Consider the following 21,797-nt stretch of genomic DNA (forward strand, 5'->3'; position numbering starts at 1 on the left):
GAGATAACGCTGCAGTGCCCACCAGAGACTCGGGAGAACTGAGAAACAAGCCTATCATCCCTTTGCAAAGAGTGCGGTTGCTGGATCATTAGGTCTGAAATTAACAGTTGCCCATAAATTTGGTTACTGAGTGACTGGGAGAACGTGGCAAAGAACGATGACTCGAAAATAAAGGGGGAGAAACTGCCCACGAGGATGGCTAAGTCCTACAGTAAGATGGACAGGAGGTTAGGGCCAAGTGTGAACAGTTGAAAATACAAACAAGCTACAGATTAACCATCAGTTGGCCACTAGAAAGTCTGGCCCTTGAGGTGACAGGTCTTATGGGTGAAATAAACCAAGAGTTGCTTTGAACTTTAGGCTCCTGTAGGAAGCAGGTTGGGGGGGGTGGGGTGGCAGCTATGATTATTTCCTTCCCCAACTGTCCTCCCCACGTGTTTTATTTCCTCCCTAGGGCTCCAAGGAAAATATATTGAGGCAAGGAGAGGCGTTTTGGAGGTTGATGGAAGAAACTCGGAGGAAGAGGTGAAATCTCTTTTTCTTCCAGCTGTTCTAAAAGGCCCAATTTCTAAGTGTGATGGGGTTGGACCATGAAGCAGTAAATGTGCTGAGATTTGGGTGGGCAGGAGAACCCGTCTCTTCTGGCATTAATTTTCAGACGAGACGGGAGCTTAGCCTGATTCTGCTTCAGTCTCGTTCTGATTCCTCCTTTTCCCCTCAGAAACCTGCTGGATCTGGGTAGGATACCGTTTCCTTATATCCGTGGTGGCGAACCTATGGCACGGGTGCCACAGGTGGCACGCAGAGCCCTCGCTGCGGGCACGCGGGCCGTCGCCCCAGTCGTAACGCTTCAGCTGGGTTCTATAAAACCTTTTCCCTTTAGGCCTCCGCCGCCGTGGGCAAAAAAAAAAAAGTTCAATCAATTAATCAATTTCACCTTCTCGCGGGGAAAATAAAAAGATCTCGCCAAGTTGGAATTGATTGATTGAACTTTTTAGTCCCGCCCAGTCTGCCGTTCCCACCACAGTCACGTCCACCCAATGGGCCACGCTCACCCAATGGGCCACGTCCACCCGGTACCCGACGATACATAAGTGGGTTTTGGGTTGCAGTTTGGGCACTCGGTCTCTAAAAGGTTCGCCATCGCTGCCTTATATGATCCTGTGACCTCCCTCCTCGCCTAGGGCTGTTTTCAGCCCAGCTTGCGACCTCTTTACGTTTCCCTTCTTCCCCTTGTGTAGAGTGCCATTGCAAAATAAAAGTTTGCAGAAGTGTGGGCAAGGGTGGAAGCCGTTTTATTAACCACAGGAGGCAGCTCGCGCTGGGAGAAGCGGAGGGAAGAGCTAGACGTGGGATGAACGCAGCCCTCCGTGGGCTTTCAGGAGAAGGCCAACGGTCTCCATCTCTGCCTAAGCCGGGGAGCGGCAAGCTTATTTCACGCTGGAAAATAAAAAAGAAAAGGGGAAACGAGAAAGATGGACAAGGAGAAAACGACGCCGGTGTACATCATCCCTCTGAGCGAGCGGCGTATCAGGTTTTAATTTATTTTCCTTTACTAAAGTCGCTAAAGCTTTATAAAGTTTCCGAAGATACTGAATCAGCTTAGCCTGTTTTAAATCGTAATGAAACGTGCAGCAAAAAGCTTGCATGAGCAAATTAGGGAAATGGCGATTTTAAAAATTTTTTAAAAGGTTCAGGTATCTACGCCCGCGCGGGTCATTGTTTTTTTTTTAATACTTCAGCCTCCCAGCTCTTTCTAGGAAGTGGACTCACCTTTGCAAGTCTTCTTGTCCCTGTGCAGAAGGTAGCCAATCGGGCAACTGCAGTAAAAGCCGCCCAGGTAATTGTGACAGTGTTGGTCACAAGGCAACTCGCCGTCAGGTTGACCTTCACACTCATCAATGTCTAAAAAGAGAAAAAAACAGAAATGGAGGAGGGCCAGGCTCGACTTGCGGGGTAAAATGTGGCTCTTCGGGGCAAGGCGTGGAGAAGCGGAAGGCGGCAGGTTGGCTGCTGACATACCACACGGGAAACGCCACAACTGGACTGTAAGCGGGTCTTTCGGGTCCAAAGCTGTGTGGTTTTTCCACGTCTTTTGCAGACCTCTCCGAAATTCAGCGGTTTCCCTCGGCTTCGATTTAGAGCAGGGGTCTCCAAAGGTGGCCCTTTTCTGACCGGTGGACTTCAACTCCCAGGAATTCTGGGAGTTGAAGTCCACCGGTCACAAAAGGGCCACCTTTGGAGACCCCTGATTTAGAGAACACGCACGAAACTATACCGTAACTTCCAAAGCACCTTCTGAGTGAAAAGAAAACCCACAAAAACTGGAATAACACCCCATTCTCTACTTTGCCCCACTCTACCTGTTTCTAAACTTACATTGTGGATCCTAGGTCAGCCTCAAGAGACTGAAACTTCTGCCCATCAAATATAGCACCTCATGCTCAAGTGACAAGTTCCTACGGCATCAGACCGGTACCCATTGGACTCAGGACTGCCTCCATCAATGGGGGGTGGGGTGTCCTCAGGCAGACCCCATTTCCATAAGACTGCCACCTTTCCCCTCTCCGCCCCCCCCCCAGCCATTTCTCTCCTGCTCTCACCTTCAGCAGCGTAGAAGGCCTCAAAGCCCGTAAACTGTCTCTCATTGGAATAATCCGATCTGAAAGTCACCGCTAAGTTGTTATTAAGCGAACGGTATATCTTTTTCCCAGGGGCCTCCTCCGTGTCTGTGCTCTCCTGCCCGCAGAGCGTGGCCACGACTTTTCCTCCTGACTGTAGCTGCAAGGCAAACACAGAATGAGCTCGGCCACCGTTGACTTGCACCTTCCCCCCCACCCTGCCCCCCCGAGGTTCTCTGGCCCCGTGGTAAGGACACGCGTGGCCTCCCTAAGCGAGGGGCTCTTGTCCCCATCTCCTTGGAGCTAAGCAAGTAGGAAACAAAGTCAGCTCTGCTTTGCCAGGTGAATCTCAACAGGCACACAAGCCACGCTTACGGCACTAGCAGTTGTCACCTACTCTGACATAGTCGTATTCACACTGGTAAGACAGCTCAAGGTTGAAGTGAGTGAAATAGATGCGGAGAGCATAGCCTTGGGGGACGGTGATATTCCATGTCCTCTCCTTGCTGTTCGGATAGACGTTGGGGAAATCCGGAGACGCGATCCTCCCATACATTTTGTCTAGCTGAAGGACATCACCAAGCACCCCATGCCACAGAGCGAGGAGCAAGAAGCAGAATCTGTGCCAGAAAAAATAGGGAAAATTACCAAAAAAAAGCAAAAAAAAAACAACCCAGCTGGCTGATCGATCGATCGATCACTCATGCTGACTGACGTTTCAAACCCCTTCCATCCTCATCTCCTTTGCTTTCTCTGCCTTTTCAGATTTTGATATTTTTTTTTGAGCCGGATGGCAGTCCTTGCCCCTTTAAAAATATTCTGTAAAGCTACAGAGTCGGATACGAAAACTCTTTGAATTCCATGACTAAAACAGGCAGACGTTGATTGAATTCCGTAGACTACCCGGACGTACAAACTTCAGTTCTTCTCTGTTTTCCAAGCCAGATTTGCCCATTTTGTCCTCGCTGCCATCACCCTTATAGAAGCTCAATTTAAGAAAGCCCAATGCAGATCATTAAAACGGAGAGAACACGAGAAGAAAAGCCAGGGTTGATCAAATTAAAAAGACTGATTTAATGCGGTGTCTTGTCTCCTTCCATAACTGAACAGAATCCTCAAGGATTCAGGACCTGACCTGTTCTTCTCCATTAATTTATCCAACAGCCTACTACAGCCATGTAAATTGATGGAGGACATCCTGTCTTCAGAAATTCAATAGGCCTGCAGTAGCAGGGGGGGGGGGAATCACACGGACAATTTCACAAGCACACAGCAAAGCCTTGGTTGCTCACAACAGCCCACGCGCTGTCCAAAGGATCTGAATTGTGAAAGCGTTTCCCCCATCAAAACAAGGTCATGGCGATTCATAGATATTGGTGGAGATCATTACGATGGAGAGCAAGGGAGACGAGACAAACTTAAGTTCTTCCTGGAGACCAAGTTGTATCTGTGCCTCCGTGTGTTGGAGAAGAGATTGCTTCTCTCGTGGCTTTCTTACGTTAGTAGTGTTGTTATTGTTGTTTTTACAAAGATCGGTGAGATTTTGCTGCTCAGAAGCGTGAAAACAGGTTCGCCTTGAGACCAGCAGTGCCCTAAGTAGAACATACCTCATCACGGCGGGGGTCCCGGTTTTTTTCCCACCCGGGTTTTGCAGCCGCTAGCTTTCCGTGGCCTGTGGACGTTGAGGGAAGCCCTTCCTGTGTTGATTCAGGAGATGTTTGTCTGAATTTTGAACTCTGGTCTTGCTTTCTGGCGGAAGTTGGGATGGGTTCCCATCCGTCGGTTCTCGGCCTCCCCTCTCTTGTTTCCCTTCAGAAAAGAACACACACAGAGAGACACACACACACACCTAAAGCCTTTTAACCTCTAAGCTGGTACTGAGATACACCAAGCTGAGAGAGAAGAAAATGCCGCTTGTGGGGCAAAGGAGCCGCCGAGATAAAATGAGGAAGGTACAAGGCAGTACATAACTTTGTGGGCTGAGAGAAGAGGGGGGAGGATTTGCATTTGGCAACAGCCACTGTGTTTCCTCAGCTGGGTCTTCCCCGCTCTTGTGCAACATCCTGGACCTGTCAGGAATCCAGGCACCTACCTCTCTTGCAGCTGGAGGAAGAAATGGAGGGAGGGAAGAAATACTTTCATTTTGTCTGAATAGACGGTGTGGGCAACGCTAGCGGTAGCAGAATGCCACCTGGGACCTTAAAATGATTGCCCCTTGCCTTAATTAGGATTCCCCCCCCACACACACACACACTTTTATTCCATTTCTAAATCAGGCTTAAAAGAAAATACTCCAAATATTTTGTTTTCCCTCGTTGTTTGCTTACCGCCCTTGAAAAACATCCTGATTTTGGAATTCCGCCAATTGTGGTTTTACAGGCTGTTTCACATTTCTTCCTCATTTACTAGGACGTTAGTGAAGTGTATCCCTCCTCTCTTAACAAATATTTTGAATCTGGCTTTGACTGGTTGCTCTTAGTAAAAAAAAAAAAAAGTAAATTTCACACGCTGGTCCCTAGGGACAGGCGATACCATTTTTCCCCTAGTATTTTAGCCAGATGTTTTTCCCAAGCAGGAGAAGGATGTACTGGGAGAGATAAATAGGAAAGGTATATGCAGTGCTTTTTGTGTAAAAGAAAAAGGTGCCGGAACTCACACACGTCATACAACCCGCCTTGCCTACCCTACAAGGTTCCATCCAAAAAAGGTGCCGGAACTCCGTTCTGAGCGTTCTATAAGAAAAAAAGCCCTGGGTATATATCAGTTCTATAATAGGGGACGGAAAACTCCTTTTATTTATTTGTTTATTTGTTTGTTTGTTTGTTTGTTTATTTATTTATTTATTTATTTATTTATTTATTTATTTATTTATTTATTTTATTAAATTTATATACCGCCCAAAGAACAGCCAGTTTAGCTGTCAGCTACTTGCGTTCACGATTCCTTCATCCTTTTCGGAAGGCCAGTGCTGAATTGATTGGCATCTCGACGCCATATAGGTCCCTGACCCATAATTCCCCATTTCCATCCACCTAGGTCTTGCAAATACGAAGCTGTCATGTCTGAATCAGGCCAGATTCTCTTGAGGTCCATTTTGTCTTCACTGGTAGTCTATTGCTTCTCTGGTTTTTACTTGGCAGCCCAAGATCCTAGTCCTTGTACGAGCCGAGTAAGCTCTCCTCCAGCACTTAGCTTCTTTCATGACAAGAGATGGCATCTGAATTTCTTGGAAACAGCTCAGTGGTCTCCTTACTCAAGAACCCAGTGTCCTGGTTCCGGCAGATGAAACTCTTCAAAAGAACTTCGAGGCGTTGTTTACCTTAAAGGATCTTTATTCGAGTAGCATAACATTGGCACTAACACAATCGAAAATTGAATTCCCCTCCCCTGGGCACATAGTATCAAAGCACAATTCCCTCCTCCAATTTACAGTCTTAAATCACGTTCCCCAATTAGCTTGAAGCGTGGGCTTCCTCTCCAGTTCTCCAGCCCGCCAATTCTGGGCTCAGTAATCTTGATTCTCATGCTAAGTTTAGTGTTGTTATGTCTAGCTGGACTCTCATTCACATTCCCCCCCCTCCCAGCATCATCTAACTCTAAAAGTGAAAGCAAAAAAGATGGCTGCATTTCCATCTGTTGTCAATGCAAAAACATCCGATGTTAGCAGCGTTGACACCCTCGACACACACACACAAACACCCTACCCCCTGTACCTGCCACCTCTTTGCTTCTTGTTTTGAAGATCACCTGGATTGACAAAGAGTCTGCAATTACCTTGCCATTTTATCATCACAGAGAGAACCCATTAGTGGGGATGTCTAGCCCCTTCCCACCCCAGGTGGCTAATACTGTCACGTACGGCTTTTATTGTCATTTTGTCTTTTGCAAAAAAAATAAAATCAAATTCGCACTTTTTGGCCTGAGCAGAGGGGAAATACGAGCTGCGGGCTGATCAAAAATGAACAAGCAGATTTCATCTGGAGCGTGAAGACAAGTGGGCCTGCCTGCCATTTTTTATCGTTCATTTGAGGGGAAATGATTTGATTTGCCATCGCAGGGGATGAACCCAGACAATTTATATCGGCTTCTCATGGCAAGAGGTAAAACTGCGTCTAGAGCAGAAATTTCCCAGTTCAAATCCCTGCAGGCACCAGGGCCAAGAAGTGGATAGCGTACGTACACAGTATACCTGTGTATTTTCAGCTAACACAAAATCACACAGGACGTGATGTTCTGACCAGGTTTTATCGCCCATCTGAAGCTTGTCGGGTGCATTAAACATAAATTGTTGTATTTTTTTCCCCCTCCCCTCTCAACCTGGTGTCTCATGTTCATCATCGCGACAAGCAGCGAACAAGCACTGAAAGATAATGGGTGGTATTCTCCGGTGCAGATGTCAAGTTGGCTCCGAGCTTAGACACGAGTCATAAAACCCCCTGGTTTCCATCCAATTGCATCGGAGCGTCTTCAGCTTTACGACAATATGCCCAATGTCCTTGGCTGGGTAGAGTTTGTTAGGCATATGGTGTTAGCCTACAATGTTGGGTTGAAAATATATTAACCATGATGCTATGTCTTTAAGATGTTAATTGGCCAATGGGTGTGCAAGTGTTCTCATGGCCATAAGAGGAAGCTAGGAACGTAGCTTCTCTCTCTCTCTCTGAATTCACTGCTCTCTACTATTACTATTTTTGCTCTGTTACCTGAACTGTGTATTGACCTCTGGACCGGTAAGAAGACTTTGTATTTGGATTGCTACTTGGACTGTTTATTTTTGACTGTGCATTTTTGTTTTTACACCACCTCAAAGTAAAATACTTTTTGCTTTTACAACTCGGCGTACTCTTGTGTGACTCTTACTGCTCTGAGTACCCTTCCTTGTCTGTGCAACTCTTTGGTAGCACAAGGAGACCTCTGCACAACAAATCCTTAACAGAGTTTACCCCTTTCAAGAGACGGGTGAACTTGCGTCCGTTTCTCCAGAGGCAGATCTAGTGCCTGAAAACTTTAAAAAAAAAATTAGATTCAGGGGGGTAAGCAATTCTTGCTAACTCTTTTTTGGAGATACATTTCAGGAAGTGCTCTCTTCAACCGGATGTCTCTGTGCAGAAGCTCTGCATGCTTGCCTTCATCGTTCTTTGCAAGTCTTGCCAGGGACAAAGACCTTCAACACACTGGAGGTTTCGAAGAAGAGACTGGACAGCGGCTTGTGGGGGAGTGTGTAGCCTCTTCTGCTTGAGCATGGGGTTGGACTAGAAGACCTCCAAGGTCCCTTCCCACATCGTTATTCTGTACCGAGTCTTGAAAGATTTTCAGGGAAGCTTCTAACAGAGCCATTAGCTGCCTCTGGGGACTAGAGCAGGTCAAGGAGACAGGATCCATTGAAGCAGAAACTTATTCAGTTCCCCAATTCTTTCGCCTCCTGTTTCTGTCACCTCTCTCAGTCCTCAAAGTCTGTGTGAGCGACATCCAGCCTAATGCCGGTCGGCGGATGTGTTTTTATGGAGGCGCCCAAACGAAGGCTGGGCGCCTTCAAAAAGTTCCCCCCCCCCGCCTCCCATTTTCTCTGTACCTCTAAGCTTCTTCTCAAAGTAACATTGGAATTTTACACCTTTGGGAAAGTAGAGCTGGCAGCTGGGTTGTGTTTGTGTGTGTGTGTGTGTGTGTGTGTGTGTGTGTGTGTGTGTGAGAGAGAGAGAGAGAGAGAGAGAGAGGGGTGGGGGATGATGGTTTTGTCAGGACTGAAAATAAAGCCCTGTGCCAGGAAAGGGAGATGGGCCTGATTTTTTTTTTCCCCAGCTACAAAAGGCAGTTTAACTTCCCAAGTGGATGTGTCGCTGCTCATCGCTGACTCTTTTCCTTCCATCCACAGCATATTACGATCCAACAGCTGTACTGCCATTTTCGGGCAAGACTGTGCATATTAAGAACTGGCCAGATAGGAGAAAACCCGGTTCTCGTTTCTCAAATCTTCCAAGCCAGCTTCTCGAGCTCAGAAAAGTGGTTTCCCCCCCCCCTCGCTTTGGCCCGGATCAGTCAGCATGGAGAGAGAAGCCAAAATTGCAAGGCAGGAGAAGAGGTAGGCGAATAAATACCAGACTTAAGTTTGTAAAAGCTTTTCTTTTTTTTAAAAAAAAGGTGGTTCTCTTAGTAATAAGACGCTAAAGACTACCTTTTAGGAGGGAAATATTTTTCGACTCATATTCCACTTAAACCTGGGGGTTCCGGCGGCCTGCCGTGATGTGGGATAGCGAGGGAGGAGAGTTGATTTACCTCCAGAGGCTCAAAATTTGGCTCTTTCCATCAGGAGAACTTCAGTTTTTCATTGATTCTTTTCCCCCCGCAAAAAATCCCCCCCCATTCCGACGTGTGACGTCATTCCCAAAAGCAAAACTCGTCCCAAAAAAGAAAAAAGAAAAAAAAAGGCATTGGGGAGTTCACCGTTTTTGTTTTCCCTCACCGGGATGCACCGTTATACACTTCCAAGCAGCTGGTGGGTTGAGCAGAGAGCTGGTTGAACCCGTCCACATGCCATTTGGCGTGAAAGAGCAGCTCATTCATTCTGATTAGCCGGCCCTCTGAAGGTGGGCAGAAAGGTAAGGCTGGACAGCTGCCCTGCGCGGCGTGGAAAGAGCCCCATATGGAGAGTTCTAATGCCTATTAAAAGACATCTGCGAACTAAATTGAAAGAATAATGGCTCGTCCGTTGGCGTGGCAGCCCAGGAGGCAGGCTTCAGCACCAATTCATCAGAGGCAATTTCTGATCCTTACAGCCCTGTTAAATTCAGCCTAGCGGGCGGGCAGCAAATTAAGCGCATGTCAACGGCAGGGATGAAAGAGGATAATTTTCCTTTTGCTTTTTTTTTCTTTTTTTCTTTCTTTCTTTAATCTCCTCCCTCACCCCTGATGGTAAATACCACATCCTTCTACCACTGTGATTCGTTTCTTGGGTCTTCACTGGCCCAAAGAACAACGTAGGTACAGACTGCGGTGTGCCACGGAGAACCACACAGTCCATCCTCCAGTCATCATTCTTGCTGCACAGGCACAGAAAGACTTATATACCGCTTCACGGTGCTTTACAGCCCTCTCCAAGCAGTTTACAGAGTCAGCCTATTGCCCCCCCCCAACTATCTGGGTCCTGATTTTACCGACCTCGGGAGGATGGAAGTCCGAGTCGACCTTGAGCCGGTCAGGATCGAACTCCTGGCAGCGAGCAGAGTTAGCCAGCAATGCTGCATTCTAAGCACTGCGCCACCAGGGCTCATGTTTTGTAATGGAACTAGAATATGTAAATCAATTTTAAAAAAAATAGCGCCAGTGCCAGCACTTAGATTTATATATCACTTTATGGTGCTCTGTAGCTCACTCCAAGCAGTTCACAGAGTCAGCCTGTTGCCTGGGTCCTCATTTTACTGACCTCGGAAGGACGAAAGGCTGAGTCGACCTTGAGCTGGTCAAGGCAGCATTCCACATCCCATATGGTTCATCTTTAGCCCTGTTGGGGGGGGCATCTGAGCCCCCCCAATCTGTAGCCAATCTGCTTTTCAGAAAGCTTACAAATGCATTCCAAAGTTTTGCAGCCTGTTAATAGGGGGGGGGAAAGGCGGCATTACCATTTTACCATATTCTCTCTTAAAACCTTTCAAGTCCTGCCACATTTCTCTGTTTGAAGCACTCTTTGACAATTATCTCGGGCAGATGAGTATGTGATTTTAAGTCAAGTCTCTTTACTCCAATGGAAAACGGGTGAAAATAAAAGAAAATAAACTTGCTTAAAATAAAAAAAAAAACTTGTTTTCCGGAAGGAGGGAAGAATTAAGATTTATTGATAATCCTTTTTTCCCTGTATTTCTAGGCGCACTTTGGTCACTGTTACGCCATTAGTCGAGGAGCACCGCCTGGGAAATTAAGTTCTCTTGGGAAATCTGTCCTCAGCCTGGTAGGATTTGGCAGTTTTGCGCCTCCTCACTATTTTTGCTAAAGTAAACCTGAAGTGCCTGGAATTAAATTAACCCTGTGAGCTTTTATAGATCATTATGTCTCTTGCAAATTCTGGTTTTATGGCCTGCGTCATGTACTTGACTGCTTTTGGTTACTTCCACTTTATGAGGTTATTGGTCCACACTTTTGCCAGCTTTATTTTTGGTGGAGTGTTATTTACTTAATAACTAGAAGACCTCCATGGTCCCTTCCAGGTCTGTTCTATTCTAATAATTTTTTTTTACTTTTGATATATTTTTTTTGTGGTTCTCACTGTTTAGTGACAATTCAAGTAGCCAACATGGAAGCAGAAAGCTCATCTTTAGGGCTACAGCTCCTCCGGAAATTTGGGAACGGTGGACTCATCAATTACGTTGCGTAAGACGGGGTGTGTGTCTCTCTCTGTGTGTGTCTGTCTGTCTGTTGGCTGTCGTTTCTTGCGTGTTCTCGTGTAGTCTACTCGGTTAGTCGTACAATTTTTCCTCTTCAATTAAGGACGGTCTGGCCAGCAGCTACTTCCTATGGAAACAAAGAAAAAAATTTTTTTTTATTACCTTGCCTTTATTCATAATGACCTCTTCCTGTTTAAGTAAAAAGGTAAAGGTAAAGGTTCCCCCGCACATGTGTGCTAGTCGTTTCCGACTCTAGGGGCCGGTGCTCATCTCCGTTTCAAAGCCGAAGAGGCAGCGCTTGTCCGAGGACGTCTCCGTGGTCATGTGGCCGGCATGACTAGACGCCAAAGGCGCACGGAATGCTGTTACCTTCCCACCGTAGTGGTCCCTATTTTTCTACCTGCATTTTTACGTGCTTTTGAACTGCTAGGTTGGCAGAAGCTGGGACGAGTAACAGGCACTCACTCTGCTGGCACTTGGGATTCGACCCGCTAAACTGCCGACCTTCTGATCGACAAGCTCAGTGTCCTAACCCACTGAGCCACCGTGTCCCTTAAGGTGGTGGTTTCTTCCATATTCCTGTTTAAATACTGGCCATTAATTCTTGCTTTGCTCCATTAAGCATCTATGACTCAGTTGAAAAAGAAAGAAAAAAAAACGACATAAAAAGGCTCTTCTTTCAGTTGCTCTGTTTGGGGTCATCTCCTCCTCCCAGGTCACCTGGGCCTGGTAGCTTTTAGACACTGCGAGCTGCCCCCCCTCCCCCGGGCGTGTTTTCTCTCTGAAGAAAGAGGGGGGGGGTCCAAATCAGGAAGGCCCTTAGTAGTTCAAGGAGGGAGTAGGTGGTTAGAGAAGAAGGTTCTGCCTCGTCCCTTTTCATAGCCATCACCTCCCAGGTTGAGCAAGGCCAGAAGCCCTTAGCAACCAAGCAGAGGCAAAAACGAAGCTAATGGCCCAAGACAAGGAAGGGACGCCCAGCCTCCGAATTGATCTACCTGACTCTTGAGTCCTTCGTGTTCTTGAGAAGGGACGCCCTGGAAGAGCTTATCATGAATCTAACAGGAAGAAGTATGGTCCCACATGACCCCTGGAGCACAGATTGCATGTTGGGGTATTGTCAAAACACAGCATCCGTGCTTAGTTTCTGGTCAGCGTGCGGTGTGAAACCCCCCTCCCCCGAATTAGACCACCAATCTGAATGCTTAGCCATGGGGATGCCCATCCTATAAACGTCGTCAGTGCTCTCCGCACGAGCCCGTTTCGCGGCTGGCTGGTTTCCTTTCTGCCAGTTGGCGGTGGCGGTGGCGCATCTAATCTCATCCCAGACCCCCAATTTCATGCCTAAGCAGTGTTTTGAATGTTACAGTGTTGGCTGCCAGCTTTCAGGGTCGAGCTTACCGCCTGCTTTTTAGAAATGCAAAGGGTGAAAGCCGAGTCAACGTTCCGAAATGGATTCCCGAGTTTTGTTTTGTTTTTAAACGAAAGTTGCACCTAACCTCTGTCGCTCATTCCCCCACCGGCAGAGAATTGGAGGTAATGCTCTGGAATTTTCAGCCAACACGCTGACTGTTCAGGGCAAAAAGATGACTTTTTTGGGGGGGAGGAGGCAGCTTGAGGGAACTAATTGGGGGGAAAAAAGTTTTCTTTTGTGGGTGGCATGATCACTTTGAGATTGCTAGCCAGTGTGCCCAAGGAACAGGCTGGCCCCAGAACTGAGGCATTGATGCTTCCTTTTCACCCCAAACATTGCTCCAGAAATCAATCAGATTTTGAGCAAAGCTAAGGAGGCATTAACTTCGGTTGCTTTGACATTGACTGATCCTCAACCCTCCATTGTTCTGGCTCAGAGGAAGTGCTAGCTACACGTTAGCTGTGGCCATCACAGAGTGCTTCGTAGTTTTATCAGCAACCTGTTTCCCCGTGCATTCCCCATTTTCAAGAGGGCTTTAAGGGGGATTAAGGAGTCGTGGTGGCGCGGCGGTTAGAACGCAGCACTGCAGGCTAATTCAGCTCGCTGCTCACTCCAGCAGTTCGATCCCGACCAGCTCCAGGTTGACTCAGCCTTCCATTCATCCCAGGTCGGTAAAACGAGGAGTCCGATTGTTGGGGGCCATTTGCTGACTGCTTGGCGAGGGCTGTAAAGCACTGCGAAGCGGTATATAAGTCTAAGCGCTATCGCCGTTGGAAGGAATTGTGAGAGACCATAACATCTGTCTGCTGCCCCAGCCTCAGACATCCACTTTTCTTGGTATTTGACATTTCCCTGAAGTTTTTCCTGTGATTAAAATCAGGAGCTGCCCTCCCCCCTGTTTTTTGAAAGAGAAAGAGAGAGAAAGACACACAGAGAGGGAGACAGACAGACAGACAGACAGACAGACAGACAGACAGACAGAGAGACAGAGACCAGAAAATAACCAATGTCCTCAGGCCATGCTTTATTTGTCAATTAAATCATCACGAAATCGGAGTTTGTGCTTTGACAAGGAAGAGAAAGAAAAGCGAGAAGCAAAACGGAAGAGACAAAGAGAGCCGGCCACATTTTTAACAAGACCAGGGGTGTGTGTGGGAAGTGTTCTGCCACAACTCAACCAGTCCTTTGCCTTTAATCCTCCCATCCGATTTGCAAAGATGCAAATTGGACTTAACTTAGGTCGCAAAAATGGGATGTGGAAGCCACCCACCCACCCTGTCCGCAGATCAAGGCTCTTCTGGATGGATGGGCAGGAGCAACGCAGGCCATGATTTATTTATTTTTATTTTTCTTCTTCTTCTTCTTCTTTTTTCTGGCCCACTGGCAAACATACACACGACAGAAGCCAGAAAGGCTGTGGACGATCTGTTAGCAGGTACTGTAGGTTTTCCAAAAGAAGTTCTTGCACGGAACTTTGCGATCTCGCGGGCCGACGTGGGGTGACTGGCTCATCATGTAGGAGTCTTCCCTCACTTTTCTTTCCAGAGGGCCCTCGAAATCAGGACGAGCCGCGTCGTCGTCGCGATTCACATCTGCTCCATTCAGGAGCCCTGCTAGCATTTTCAAAGCGAGAATTTTCTGAGCTTTGGGTTGGTCCTAAGAGTGGCGAAGGGTTAGGAGGAGAGAGGGAGAGAAAAAAAGAGAGGGGGATGTTGAGATTTTTTCCATCCTTGCAGGAAAGGGGTTTTCTTTTAAAAGGGGGGGTGGGGAGGAAAACCGGGGGAATTTGCATCGAGATTACGATAGTCACACCCAATTTTAGATTTTGAAGACAAACCCTTTCCTATTTATCCCGGCAGTCCTTGACTTAGGACCAAATTGAGCCCAAAGTTTTGACCGCTGAGTTTTTTGCCCCACTTTACGAACTTTTGGGCCACAGTTGTCCCAGTGAACCACTGCGGTGGCTAAGTTAGGAACACGGTTGTTGGGAATCGGGCTGCCCCCATCGACTTTGCTCGTCAGAAAGTCGCACAGGAACACCGCAACCGTCATAGGTATGGGTCAGTTGCCAAGCGTCTGAATTTTGGTCACCAAGCCATGGGCATGCTGCCATGATCCTAAGTGATCCTAAGTCGTAAGTCACTTTCCCAGTGCCGTTGTAACTTCCAGCAGCCAACTAAATGAACGGTTGTAAGGTGAGGATGACCTGTGTAAGGAGGACCCCGTAGAAATGACACATCCATGGCGTTTGCAAGGGACTTTCTCCACCCAACCGGGTCCTTTGCGTTGTCTGAGTACGGATTGAGAAGCTAAAGACGACTGGATCTGGTTTGAACCCAGGGCCGTAGGCTAGAGCAGGGCTCTGCAACCTGGAGCACTTTTAAGACTTGTGGACGTCAGCTGAAGTCCCACAAGTCTTAAAGTACTCAAGGTTGCAGAGCCCTGGGCTAGAGAGAGAGAAAGTGAACAAAGCCTCTCTGAAGAAACCATTCCCATTTGCAAGTCAGCTGCCTCCTGTTTCCAGCAAAAGGTTTCCACCTCCCCAGAAGTCAGGCTTGACTTCTCGTTTCGTGTCGCAACAGGTCTATCTGAGGCTTTATGCTCCTCTTCCTGTAAGGGGACAACTGGCCACAGCCAACTGGCCATGGTCAGCTCGCCCCAGGACAACTGGCTATGAGACCGTTCAAGAATTTGACGGTTTAAAACGATGGAAAACATATTTCCGTTTCTTGCCGCTCACCTTTCATTTTGTCCCTCCTCTGGCATCCTTCCTTTAACGATTCTGTTTCACCGTTTCTTCGATATTAGCCTAACACTTCTCTGGTGGCCAGCTCTCCCGTGGCCAGTTGTCCCTCCCAGCTTCAAAGGCTGGTGGGAATCAAACACCTGAATCTCCTCCCAGGCCCCTCTCGGTCGTCTTGGAAAAAAGTAAAGGTAAAGGTAAAGGTTCCCCCGCACACGCGTGCTAGTCGTTTCCAACTCTAGGGGCCGGTGCTCATCTCCATTTCAAAGCCGAAGAGCCAGCGCTTGTCCGAGGACGTCTCCGTGGTCATGTGGCCGGCATGACTAGACGCCAAAGGCGCACGGAACGCTGTTCCCTTCCCACCGTAGTGGTCCCTATTTTTCTACTTGCATTTTTACGTGCTTTCGAACTGCTAGGTTGGCAGAAGCTGGGACGAGTAACAGGCGCTCAGCTCTGTTACGCGGCACTCGGGATTCGACCCGCCAAACTGCCGACCATCTGATCGACAAGCTCAGCGTCCTAACCCACTGAGCCACCGCATCTTGGAATACCTGGGTTCAAAGGACAATTTTGCCCTTGCGTGATCTACTAGATCAAAAGACCTCTTTTGAAAGGGCGTCCATCCAACACTTTTAAGAGCCATCTGCAGTGACCGCTGTGACATGGGGCTGTCCCACAGTAAATCAGAATATAAGTAAGCAGCTAATTCTACACTTTCAGATCCTGCGTAGCAAGGATTCCTCCCTACCTGCTCCTGCTTTTCCTGCTTCATCCAGCTGGAAGTGGCTGGATTTAAATTTTCTATAAGCAGCTTGCAACCCCTAGCATGTAGATAAAGTCCGTTCCTAACCAAAGCACCAGCAATTTATGGCTCTCAAATGGATTTGGAACGCCACTAATGATGCAAGAAAGGTTATTTAGAAAAATAGTCTGTCCTAGCCTGCGTTTGTCTTGGGGAATCGCCTAATGAGGCAAGGATCCTGCAATTGTTTTCAGACTCTCTCTCTCTCTCTCTCTGTGTGTGTGTCTCTCTCTCTCTCTCTGTGTGTGTGTGTGTGTGTATTATCTCTTCCCCCTTTTCTTCCTTCTGTGGTGGGAGACTGGCTTTTGAGGGAATTCACAAAAGCTGGCAATGTTATTCTTTAAAATTCTATTACTCGTCCTTCGTTTTGCAATTCTCAAGGCAAGATTTCAACTAAAAGCTTAGATTAAGGCTCTCTTCTTTTTTATCAGTTATTACACACACACACACACACACACACACCAATGCCTGCTTGCTTTGTTTCTGATTCCTTCACAGGGACCCTTATTCTGAGAAAACCTTTTTTCACGGCATAACGTCCCACCAGCCGGAAGCACGGGCTGTCTCATTCTTCTTCTTTTAAAGCCCCTTTTCCTTAAAAGCCTCCTCTTCCTCAGATATTGAAGGAATGTCATTTTTTATTTATTTATTCCCCCCCCCCCACACACACACACACCAAACTCACCCTGCTGTTTTGTGCAGGAAAGTTTTCGTCTCCCGGCAGGGCAGTTGCGCTCATACTCCAGGTCAGCAGAAGCACTGCCACAAACCTGCCCACCATTGGCATGACGGATAGGATTTCGGGAAGCTTTTGCGCGCCAGAAGCTAAGAGGCAGACCAGCTTCAGGTGCGTTCTGGCTGGATGCGGCATCTCCTTTTATAAAAAAACCTCCCTGAGCTGTGCCAGCTGACGGGAGCCGGGAAAAACTTTATCCCAAGCCAATGAGCTTGGAGGGAAGTGGCAGCATCATCTCTTTGAGGAATGAGAATGGGTGATGCTCCAGATGTAGCACCAACCCCCAGGAGGTACTTGTGACATAACAGCAGAAACGGGAGGGGAAGAGATCATTCCACTGGGTGATGTTGATTGAAATTAGACTTTTTTCCTCTTCCCCCCCCCACCCCCTACATTCTTACATCTTGGAAAAAAAATCAAGAGGGGGAAAAAAAAACAAATTCCAGAGCTGTGTAAAGAAAAGAGTTCTGTAAAAGGCAGCCAGGCGCCTTTGCATTCTTCTCTACTTTTTTTTCTTGACAAAAGGCTGAGTTTTGTAGATTTTCTCCGTCCCCTCCCCACTCTCCAGACGGCAGAAGTGAAAGCAGAAATAATAATAATAATAATAATAATAATAATAATAATAATAATAATAATAATAATAATAATAATAATAATAATTACGCAGGGCATTTACAGAATGCATCGTTCCTGTGTGTGTTTCAGAAAGAACTTGGGTTAAAGTAAAACGTGCGAAACAAAAAGACTCTTGAGGTTCGTGGAAGACTTTTTCCTCCTTCAAAATGCAATTCCCCTTCCTGGCGAGGCTGATTTTTTTACCAACCACCACCACCCACCAGAGACCAGAATTTGTGGAATCCTCTGCAATTTCCTTCTCCTTGCCTGATTAGTGAGAGAGGCTAGTTTGATCAAAGAATGAATTGATGGCAGGGAAGTGTATAAAAATCTGATCATTGATCAGAAAGACTTCACTTTCAAAACAGCACCCTGTCAGCATCCATTCTCTTCCCCCCCCCCCCCCCGCTTCTTCAGTTACCTCCCTTGCTAACTAGGTTAAAAGTTTTTTAGCTGATTAATCTACCGCTGACATTTAGCAACTTGATACATCTGTCTTGCCTGGGGAACGAAAATTACTATTGTGGTTTTCTGCTGGACTTTTATTTTTATTTTATTTTATTTAGATTTATATACCAAGGACTCGGGTCGGTGAGATTTTTTTTAGAACATCATCTCCCTTTTGCCTGTAAAAGCTCTCTTGTTTGTTACGCTGGTTCAGAATTACAACACAAGCGGCAAAGCTGAGCCCAGAGCTGCAATGTTCCTTGAAAGAACATATCAAGGAAAATGGGATTGGCTCCGAAAGGGCAGTTTTAACGAAGCCCATTCTTTTGAATTGCTGGATAAAAATGAAAAATAGCCAAGTGCCGAAAGCCCAGAACTGAAACTTATGTAAGATATCTCTGCAGAAGGTAAAAGCAAAATGTCTAGGGAGAGTTATCCAGGGTCATGGTGGTCCCAAAGTTCCTGTTTTTTTTTTCTTTGAAGACGTTTCGCTTCTCATCCAAGAAACTTCTTCAGCTCTGACCGGATGGTGGGGAAGGGAAGGATTTATACTCCTTGCAGACAGCTGGTCATTTGCATCCTTTTAGCGAGTCGTTGAGGCCACTTGGAGGTTTATCTGTCTCCTCAGGGCCACCTGAGGGGGTGCAAATGGGTGTGGAGCCTTCTTGGAACTGCTGAAAGAATTCTGGCTATGGTAGGCAAAATAGGGAGGCCGCAGCGTCAGGTATGTTCGTCGCCTGGGGTTGTATAAAATAATAGTGCCATTGCGATTGATAATGAGAATAAAATAATGTAGCTGACATCTGACACCCTCTGAATGTACATCTAATTAAACAAACAAAAAAAAACAGAAATCCTTTGGGCAGTTTTCCTAATCTTATCCAGCTTGCTGTATTTGATCTCTTTATGTACCACAGAGAAAACTGCCGGGCGGGAGGAGACACTTCCTCTGTGAGGAAATGTTGCGACATTAGAGCACAATGGCAATCCAGTCGTATAGTAGCAATTGCGCAGCTGAGCGGTGGATGGAATTTCCACCCGAAGAGGAGCCTTGTGGTGCCGCGCAAGATGCAATTGTGGAAAGTGGGTCTTTTTCAGCACCCTGGAGAGCGGCGGCTCTCCTCCGAGGAAGGAGAAGGAAGCTGGATGAACTGCCAGATGTTCCTACAACCATAGAGTGATAGGGCTGGAAGGGACCTCAGGGGTCTTCTAGTCCAACTCTCAAGTGGTCCGATTTTTTTTTCCTTTCAACACCCACAAGGCCAGGAGGCAAGCTGTTCCCTTGATTAATCCTTCTTCCTGTCACCTTGCTCTCGTGTCTCCACTGGTGCCTTCTCTCCATTAGGCCAAACATGCCTACTTGGCTTAGCGGCTATTCGTCATACGATTTAGCCTTCCTTTTCAGCAAAGGGCTAATTCTATGCCATCTGAAAGATTTCGTCGCTTACAGGTGTCATTGTAAAAAAAAAAAGAGCCAACGACAATGGGTGTGTGTTGGCATTAATGCTCCTTTTCCTTCCGTTTCTAACCTTCACTGCCTGGTTCCCACAGAGTGAATGGGAAACCCAACAGGAGGTAACTAATGACCATCACGTGTCCATGGGATGGTGTGATTGTACAGGATTTGCCTAACGAGGTCAACTGGGACTGCCTCCTCTGCCATCAATATCAGTATAGTCACAGGACCTCGTGTTTTTGATTGCATCACTTAACTTGACCAGACCCTATTGCCATAGTTAAGCGAGGGTTACCAGTAATAGCAAAATTACATTGGGAAATCCCAAAGGTGCTTTTTTCCCCAGGAGGCAACTGGACTTTCTTGTTTTTCTTTGAAGACATTTCACTTCTCATCCAAGAAGCTTCTTCTGCTCACCCAGCTCAGAGCTGAAGAAGCTTCTAGGATGAGGAGCGAAACGTCTTCAAAGAAAACCAGGAGAGTCCGGTTTGCCTTGTGCAAAAAAGCGAATTTGGGACAACCGTGAGCTGGATGACTGAGAATCCCCACAGACATACAGGCGGAGACTGCAAACATATACACAACAAGGCCACCTGTTGTCCCTTCACAATTTAGAGTCCATCCAGCGCCAGGTAAGTCTGGTCACCTTACACTAAAAAGCAGAAACAATCAAAAAAGAACGAAATAAGAGAAAAAAGAGAAAGAATGAAGACATGACATCGATGCTTTAAGACTCTACTAAGCAGGCTTTATTGTGTTTTATTCGTTTAGGAAAATCACAAAAAAATGTGGAATCTTCTTTATGGTGCCCCAATTGCGAGGGTCGATTTGGCTGGCATTGCAGTTTCCGCTTCTGGGAAAGGCAGCGTTCTACTTCCCATCATCACTCTGGCCTGTACGTTTTTCTGCTTCCTCCCGGTTTTAGGCTATGGCTTCTTCAACTTTTGCGGCGAGTTTATGAAGATATTTCTTGGCTTTATCCTTATACTTTTTGCCGATTGTTTTTATTTTTTCCCAAAGGCTTGCACGCTAGTAATAGAAAAAAGGAGGTGTTAAAATTTTACAATACTGCCTTCTAAAATTTCAAAACCTTTCCAGGTCACTTTCCAGCTCGATTTCTCTCTTTAAAATATATCTCTAGCTAAGTCAAATCTTTATACTGCAACGTAAAGCAGATGAAAATATTGTCCACTGTAGTTGTTCAAACAAAGCGAGAAAAAGTCTTTATTTTTCTGGAAGGGAAGAACTAAAAAAAAAATTCTGGAAGGGAAGAAGTAAGGTTTTTTTTTTCTATGGCTTTTACCATCTTGACAATGTTTTCTTATATTTCTAGGCACGAGATGGCCAAGGATAGATATTATTCCGTGGAAGAAATTGGGGTGCCCAGCCTGGAAATTTAAGTTGCCTTGTGAAAACTGTCCTCAGCCTGTTAGGATTTGCAGTTTTGAGCCTCCTAAAGTGCCTGGAATGAAATTAGCCCTGTGAGGTTTTACGGATCATTAGATGTTTTTACGAATTCTGGTTTTATTGCTGAAATCAGGTAAGCTGTACGAGTGCATGTTGGTTAATGCCAGTTTGTGAGATTACAGTTTCTTGCAGGTTGCTTCGATGGGGTGTTTTACCAATGTGTATCTGTGCAGAGATGAAACACCCTTGTGCACAAAAGGCAATCCTAAGCAGAGTGAGCGCCTGTTACTCGTCCCAGCTTCTGTCAACCTAGCAGTTCAAAAGCACGTAAAAAATGCAAGTAGAAAAATAGGGACCACGACGGTGGGAAGGTAACAGCGTTCTGTGCGCCTTTGGCGTCTAGTCATGCCGGCCACGTGACCACGGAGACGTCCTCGGACAAGCGCTGGCTCTTTGGCTTTGAAATGGAGATGAGCGCCGGCCCCTAGAGTTGGAAACGACTAGCACGCGTATGCGGGGGAACCTTTACCTTTACCTTTAAGCATGCAACTAACTAGGAAACGATTCGAGAAGGGATGAGAATACAAAGAACGGTTTGTTTCCAGTCCTGCATTATCTTACCATCTTAGGCTTTAAACACAGGCTCACAACAGAGAAAGAAATAGAGCTGTGAGCGCAAGGAAGTCAGAATACTGGCCGTCCTCAGCTGAGGCCAAAACGTGTGCCGTTAAGTGAGCTTTCATCAAGTGAATCCCAGCAGCTGTTAAATTAGCAAGAGACTCGTTAAGGGAACCCCATTGACTTGGCTTGTCAAAAAGGGCGTCATGTGGGTGCCGGGCATTGCGGCCGTCATAAAGAGGAGTCAGTTGCCGAGCGTCCGAATTGGGATCACGTGACCGCGGGGAGGTTGTAATTTCAAAAAGAGTCATTAAATGGAACTGTCGTAAGTCAAGGACCACCTGTAATGTCAGCCCATTGGCCTACCTGGCCTTCAGTCCCACCCTCTTTGTTGTCCGAGTTTTCATCAGTGGATTTAGCGTCTGTCTCCCCAGTTTTCATCATCAGAACCAGGAGCGCCACTCCGAGCAGGACGGGCAGTAACTTCATGGTAGGCCGAAAGAGCTGGAATCAACTCAGGTGAGTGGGAAACGTGGGATCCAGCAGAATCTGTGTGGAGGGTGAGG

At 46.7% G+C, this 21,797-nt stretch overlaps 2 protein-coding genes across 3 annotated transcripts in view; one reads left to right on the plus strand and one right to left on the minus strand.

The window, feature by feature from the left end:
- Window positions 1-5,889, minus strand: part of MASP2 (MBL associated serine protease 2) — a 15,273-nt gene extending 9,384 nt beyond the window's left edge. Inside the window, exons 1-5 of one of the 2 annotated variants that reach the window (XM_081341469.1) lie at window positions 4,949-5,889; window positions 4,229-4,724; window positions 3,019-3,241; window positions 2,604-2,781; window positions 1,774-1,905 (exon numbers count right to left, since the gene is read on the minus strand). In XM_081341469.1, the coding sequence (XP_081197595.1) occupies window positions 1,774-1,905; window positions 2,604-2,781; window positions 3,019-3,241; window positions 4,229-4,233 (538 nt within the window). In that variant the 5' untranslated portion in view covers window positions 4,234-4,724; window positions 4,949-5,889. Of the gene's footprint in view, window positions 1-1,773; window positions 1,906-2,603; window positions 2,782-3,018; window positions 3,242-4,228 lie in introns of both variants that reach the window. The other variant, XM_081341468.1, reaches the window with a different exon arrangement.
- LOC308675871 (uncharacterized protein) overlaps window positions 1-20,756 on the plus strand; it is a 24,850-nt gene extending 4,094 nt beyond the window's left edge. Inside the window, exons 3-8 of the mRNA XM_081341472.1 lie at window positions 455-525; window positions 1,242-1,534; window positions 8,494-8,700; window positions 10,480-10,563; window positions 19,978-20,101; window positions 20,540-20,756. Coding sequence (XP_081197598.1) covers window positions 1,355-1,534; window positions 8,494-8,700; window positions 10,480-10,563; window positions 19,978-20,101; window positions 20,540-20,691 — 747 coding nt within the window. The 5' untranslated portion in view covers window positions 455-525; window positions 1,242-1,354 and the 3' untranslated portion in view covers window positions 20,692-20,756. The remainder of the gene's footprint in view (window positions 1-454; window positions 526-1,241; window positions 1,535-8,493; window positions 8,701-10,479; window positions 10,564-19,977; window positions 20,102-20,539) is intronic.
- Window positions 20,757-21,797: the final 1,041 nt, after the last annotated feature.

This window comes from Vipera berus (genome assembly GCF_964194415.1).
Source record: "Vipera berus genome assembly, chromosome: 17".
Classification (NCBI taxonomy): Eukaryota; Metazoa; Chordata; class Lepidosauria; order Squamata; family Viperidae; genus Vipera; species Vipera berus.